The following is a 6,913-nucleotide window of genomic DNA, read 5'->3' on the forward strand; positions in this document are numbered from 1 at the left end:
CTTTGACATTCATTACCAATCTGACTGGTTTTGTATTTATCTTCACATGATTGAGAGTTGTGTTATTTGCTTCAAACTTGGCTTTATAATATGGCTTTATATATCATTGATAAAACAGATCAAATATAGGCTGATGCACTTGTTCTGAGGGGGATCAGTTGCACATTTGAGGAAGGGCACAAAATACGTATTGTTGGCAGAATTGGCAGTGGCAAGACCACTCTCATAGAGATGAACCTGTTTTGTCTAGTGGAGCTAGCTAGAGGGAAGATATAGTAATGTATCTATTGAAACCTGTAGTATTCCATGTAATGTTCACTTTTTACGTAACTTTTAAATTTTAAGTGTTCATTTTTTTTCTAATTCAGAATAATATTACAAGGTACATCATAATTTTAGGGTTTATTTACTGTATTTGGGATTTAAGAACCTTTATATAGCTGTGTTATTTTTTTTTTTAGTTGGTTGTTGTCAATTTTTATTCATGGTCATTTGGTTCTGGACTTTCTATATTGTGGCTATTAAAATTTTCAGAATTGACTTGAAGAATTTAGATAATTTTCTAATGTTGGACGATTTATCATGTATGAATAATTCCAATCCTATCTTTTTTAAACTTTGAATTTTCTTTGATTGGTATGGATTGCAGTGAATCCTCCAACGAGGAGGATTTCCAAATCGTTCATGTAGAGGTTATGCAATTCATTGTTGTTTTTTACGTCATGTACATTCGTTAATCGTGGCTCATTATGTATAGGCTGATCTAGTATTTTGTAACTACACAATAATGGACTGCAGTGAATCAAATAGACGGGGTACGACCAAAGTTGACTGAATAGGATCAAATAGAGTAAATAGAATGTAGCACACCGATTTTCCTAGAAACCACAGTGGACCGAATAAGACCAAAGTAGATATAATGGACCGAATAAGACCAAAGTAGTCTAAAAACAAAAATAATAAGGTAATTTTTCCATATATACATATCTGCCAGTGAAACAATTGGAAAACGATGACACTTCTACTTAAAGCACACATGAAAGTAGTTACTTGGAAGTATACATATCTTACTAAATACCACAACAAGAAGTCGTACTTTTGCATTCATGAATCCGTACGTTGTCTCATGGGTGCATCAACTTCATCATGCCCCACAACATGAGCCACCACTTCATTCAACATGTTTGCACTCAACGTTGCGATCCTCCTTGCATGGTCACGCTCCTCAATGGCAACTTCCAACTGATACCTTAACAAAGTGTGCCTAATGTCTCCACTGCCATAGTTGGTTCCTTCGCTTTGAGAAGTGCTAGGTGAAGTTGAGGTTGATATGTTTGGAGTTTCCCACGATGTAGACATTGCAGGCCGGTGATAAGCATAGATGCAACGCACCTCTATGGCAAGTACAAAGGAAAGCTGTTGATAGCAATGGCAACAGATGGTAACAACGAGGTTTATCCACTCGCATTTGCCGTTGTCGAAAGCGAGAGCACGGAGACATGGGGATGGTTCTTGGCATGCCTGTTGACCTATGTTACAGACCGCACCAATTTGTGTATAATATCCGGCAGGCATCGTGATACAATCATGCTTCGATGACACCACTAGGGGCTACTTGCAACCGCCCTTAACCCATCACCGGTATTGCCTCCGCCATTTAGTAAGCAATGTTAACACTAACTTCAATAGTGTGCCGTTGAAGAACTTGGTATGGAACGCAGCAACTGCGAATCAAGTTAGGAAGTTTGAGAACACCATGGATTGCATCAAGAATGTCAACCCGGCTGCGTACAACTATCTTAAGGAGGTAAATCAAGAAAAGTGGACACTTGTACATGACCATGGGCACCGATATGGGGCAATGACAACCAACCTGTCAGAGTGCTTCAATGGGGTACTTAAGGGCGCACGTAGCTTGCCCATAACTGCAATGGTGAAGTTTACATTTTACAAGGTGAACTCATACTTTGACGAACGTCGAAACAAAACCCTTGAGAAGTTGGAAGAGGGGCAAGTGTGGTGCAAATATGCCTATGACAATTTCGAGGAAAATCAAGAGAAGGCGAAGCTCCATATTGTTAGAAGGATGAGTGCGCAACAACGATTATATACAGTGGAGACACAGTCTTCAGTGTTGAACACTGGCGGGGGAGATCACACCCATAGGGTTTCCCTCATAGACATGACATGCACGTGCGGCAAATGGGAAGCAAACAAGATCCCTTGTTCCCACTTGATAGCAGTTTGTGCCAAACACAACCATGATGCCACTGAGTATATGGATCATTTCTACCGCCTTGAAGAACGGTATCACAGCTATGAGCCTATATTCCAACCACTAAAAGATAGGTTAGAATGGCCGGAGCCAGCAGAAAAGAGAACCGTGATGCCAAACCAGCGGTTGATCCGTGAGAAAGGTCGGCCCAAGTCCACGAGAATCCGCAATGAGATGGATGACGAGGATAGGGAGTTGCCAACCTCATTGTGGATTGAGAATGGACCAAAGTTGAAGTGTGGGTTGTGTCGCCAAGAGGGTCATAACCGTCGTACATGTCCAACTCGAAATGTGGCTTCAACAAGCCATGGTGCTATGTAGCAGGTAACAATTACAAATCATACTAACAACATGGATTACATAAGTTATTCTTCTTTACATGTTTAGATATTACATTATATGAGTTATAATTAAGATGTGGGCAGTAATTTGTAGATCGGAACCATGATAGTAATACCATTGTATCAAATGTAGCTCCACTTTGGGCAATCTTGTGATTACTTCTTCAAGTAGTTGCAGTTAGTCTTAACTCCTACATATTACCATTCCAAGTCTTTTGTCCTAGTTTTGGTGTTCTTTCAATCTTATTGTTTGTCGTGTACATATTCTAGTATTCATGAGGTCTCTATTCCCCTAACTGTATATGTTTTGCTGCAGATTTGTAATTGTTGCCAAGGTGTAACTGTAGATGCTCCTCATTTAAGCAGGCAAGCCTGAATGCTCTTCTATATTTGTCAATTCAATTTATTAATTACCATGGGTTGTATACTAATTTCTGTGTTGGCTACTCCTCAGAAAGGAGGCAACTTCTGAAAAGAACAAAAAGAAGGTGTCACTCAAATGCTATGACTCTATGTTTGCCTAAAACCATTGTTGGCGGATGCTGTCCAAGTTTCAACTTACAATTGTGAAGAATGTTTAAAATGCAGAAATGGAACTTTTTATTTTTGTACATCAACTGATTTAAATGCATAGTATGTCTTTACTTACAAATAAGCTTGTATATATGGATGATTTTTTTATTCGCGTAATGCAAATGGGGGAATGTTACTGATGGATGTGGTTGGTTATGATTTGTATGGATGACTTGTTGTTCACAGCATGGTTGTCAGTAGGTCCACTTTTACTATGAATAAGCACGATACTGAATGGGTGTGAACAGTGCAAGTCGAAAGCAAAACTACAAGTAGAAAGGTTATACTAAATGAAACTCGATTTTCTAGATAACGAGTTACGTAGCAGTCCATTTTCCATCCCCTACGACTGTATCCATTTTCAATTGTCAAGTATCTGGGTAACTCGATTTCTCTAGATCCGAGTTACGTTCAACATAACTCGATTTATAGGGTACCGAGTTACGTTGAAGACCATTGTGCACACTTAGATTCCTCTTGGACTGCCTCTGGACCAGTCCAAATACCTGGGCTGGGTCAGGAAGCCAGTCCAGGTATTACTCGATTAAGTTATTACCGAGTTATGTTGAAAATAACTCGATATCTTTAGCATCGAGATACGTTGAAGACCATTGTGCACACTTAGATTCCTCTTGGACTGCCTCTGGACCAGTCCAAATACCTGGACTGGGTCGAGAAGCCAGTCCAGGTATTACTCGATTAAGTTATTACCGAGTTATGTTGAAATAACTCGATATCTTTAGCATCGAGATACGTTGAAGACCATTCTTTACACTTAGATTCCTCTTGGACTGCCTGTGGACCAGTCCAATTATCTGGGCTGGGTCGGGAAGCCAGTCAACGTAACTCAATTAAGTTATTACCGAGTTATGTTCAAAATAACTCGATATTTGTAGCATCGAGATACGTTGAAGACCATTCTCTACACTTAGATTCCTCTTGGACTGCCTCTGGGCCAGTCCAATTATCTGGGCTGGGTGGGGAAGCCAGTCAACGTAACTCGATTAAATTATTACCGAGTTATGTTGAAAATAACTCGATATCTTTAGTATCGAGATATGTTGATCACCATTCTCTACACTTAGATTCCTCTTGGACTGCCTCTGGGCCAGTCCAATTATCTGGGCTGGGTGGGGAAGCCTGGTCACCGTAACTCGAGTTACTTATTACCGAGTTATGTGGAGAAAACTCGAGATCTGTAACGTCGAGATACGTTGAAGACCATTTTCTACATGTAGATTCCACGTAACTCGATTCACCTATTACCGAGTTACGTTCAGAAGAACTCGATTTCTGTAGCTTTGAGGTACGTTGAAGACGTGTCTACAGTTAGATTCCTCTTGGACTGCCTCGGGACCAGTCCAATTAAACTCGATTTCTGTAGTATCGAGTAATTCTACTTTAACCTGATGTTCAGGATATCGAGTTACTTCAAATGGAGTTACTTCCAAACCACCACGCACAACATGGATTCCTCTGAGATACTGCGCACAGCATGGACTCCTTTTAGTCCCAGTACACATAACTCGATTTATTAATAATCGGGTTATGTGTATGACCAACCCACTATTTAGTGCTCAAACGTACGAAGCAGCAACTGTTCAACTTCTTCTCAGCGAAAGTTTGGAGAACCAGAAAAATGGCTTCTCAATGGCGGAGAGACAACGACGATGGTCCTGCTGATCGGTCCCCACACTTTTTCAAGATTATTCTGCTGAATGCTGTTCAAGAAGGAAAGCTTGTAAGTATGCTCAAATTTATAAACTAGATTCCTCTGAAAATCATATGCTAATTATACACTTCGTACACTTCATCTTCTTTATTTGTGATTCTTGAAAAAATGTACATTTGTTACATGTAGTCAGAAAAACTTTCATTTTGCAATACGTAGGTTACACTTTAAGAAGAACACAGTCACATAACAGAGTACTTTTGCATCGTACACTTTTATATGAACAAAAAATGAAACAGGGATAAGCGCATGGTAGAGACTGAGGAAAAATAAATACAGAGCAAATGCTGATGGCATTTTCTTGAAAATGTGATTGGGCTTATAGGGTCACCACAGATGTATAACTCCATTTAAACTGTGAAACTGTGTCCTGGGATCAAACTAGGATACAGAAATCGTTCACTCTTTTTATCATTTGTTTTTTAGAGTTCACAAACTTATGAAGTGGCTAAGTGGCAAAAATTAGTACGTCTAAATCCAAATCCTGCCCATAAACAAAAGTGGGTCATCTTCAATGTTTCCCCAACACCCCAAAACCAAATCACAGACACATTATCAAAATACAACATTTCCCCAAAATTTTTTACATTTCAACAACAACAGAGAAATGTAAAATGTTGACAGCTGTTGATGGTTATTTTGGTTATAAGATTAGGTTGTATAATTTGGTTTCAAAATTCATAAGATTTGTTACTGTTATAGCTATTAAATATAACTGGGCTGGATTACATTTTATTTTGTTTGATTTTCTTTTCTTTTTTGTGTGGGGGTGGGGGGCTGTAACTAAGAAGTATTCTGCCATCATTCAAACTTTTATTTTCTAGCATTGTGTATAAGGATTGATTGCATGTGTTTATTTCCCTAGCCTGCATTTATGTTATGGAGATTCTTTTTACAGCGGATTCTAGATAAGTTCGTGCAGAAATTTGGAGTGGACCTGTCAGATATGGCCTTTCTCACTATTCCAAATGGTAGAAAATGGAAAGTCAAGTTGACACAACATGCTGGGGGGGTTTGGTTTCAAAATGGTTGGTCCGAATTTGCAAGCTCTCATGGTGTAGCCGTGGGCCACTTGCTGGTTTTCAAATATGAAGGAAATTCACAGTTTCATGTACTCATATTTGATGCCACTGCAACAGAAATAGACTATACTTTAGACGACGAACTCCAAGTTCATAGGATCGAAGATGATGAGAGTGATGACAGCTCTGTTGAAATCATCAAACACTTTTATAGGGGAGAGGGTTCAGGTTTGAATGTTACACTTTTGTAAGCAAGTGGTTGATTTGTTTAGCTTCTGCTCTATTAATTTTATGTGCATGACTTCGTATTTTCAACTTCTTTCAGGATCAGCCCATCCTAAGAAAGACGGTGGTGTAGCTAAAAATCTTGTTATAGCCAATGCTTTTACATCAGAAAATCCCCTTTTCACTGTTATCATGCGTCCATCCTACGTTAATGGCAAGGATCGTGCGGTAAGCTTTTAGCTTCACTAAAATGGAATATTTTTGTAATTTAGAAATGCAACTCCCATTAACTATCATTTTTCATAGATCAATTAGAAAGATTGTCACACTAGATACTTGTGGCTGGACATTTTGTTTGGAATTATTTTTTCTTATTTGTGTTTTTAGGTGAAAAGATGTAGATCAAATAGATACTTGTTGCTGGAATATATTTGTTAAATATATATTATTGTTCCTTGTACAGAGTTTACCCCAAGACATTATCAACTACTTACCAAGAGACGGGTTTACCAAGGACTACACCAAAGCAAGTATACTCCCTGTCAAGCTCCAGATTGTGGACCGATTATGGCCTGTGAAGCTATACATTTATGAACGACGTGGGGGTTCATCATGTGTCGTATCAGCTGGTTGGACTGCATTTGTGAGGGAAAATAGTTTGCAAGTAGGAGATGTTTGCGTATTTGAGCTGATTATGAGGGACGGTGTTCTGTTCAACGTCCACATTTTCAAGTGCCAAGACTAA

General features: G+C 39.0%; 1 protein-coding gene across 1 annotated transcript; it reads left to right on the top strand.

Annotated features, from left to right (window-relative positions):
- The first annotated feature begins 4,828 nt into the window (after positions 1-4,828).
- LOC115956424 (B3 domain-containing protein At4g01580-like) lies at positions 4,829-6,913 on the top strand. The gene is made up of 4 exons (XM_031074811.1): positions 4,829-4,930; positions 5,820-6,171; positions 6,269-6,396; positions 6,632-6,913. The coding sequence occupies exons 1-4, from the start codon at positions 4,829-4,831 to the stop codon at positions 6,911-6,913; spliced, it is 864 nt and encodes a 287-aa protein (XP_030930671.1).

Source organism: Quercus lobata, chromosome 8, assembly GCF_001633185.2.
Source record: "Quercus lobata isolate SW786 chromosome 8, ValleyOak3.0 Primary Assembly, whole genome shotgun sequence".
Classification (NCBI taxonomy): Eukaryota; Viridiplantae; Streptophyta; class Magnoliopsida; order Fagales; family Fagaceae; genus Quercus; species Quercus lobata.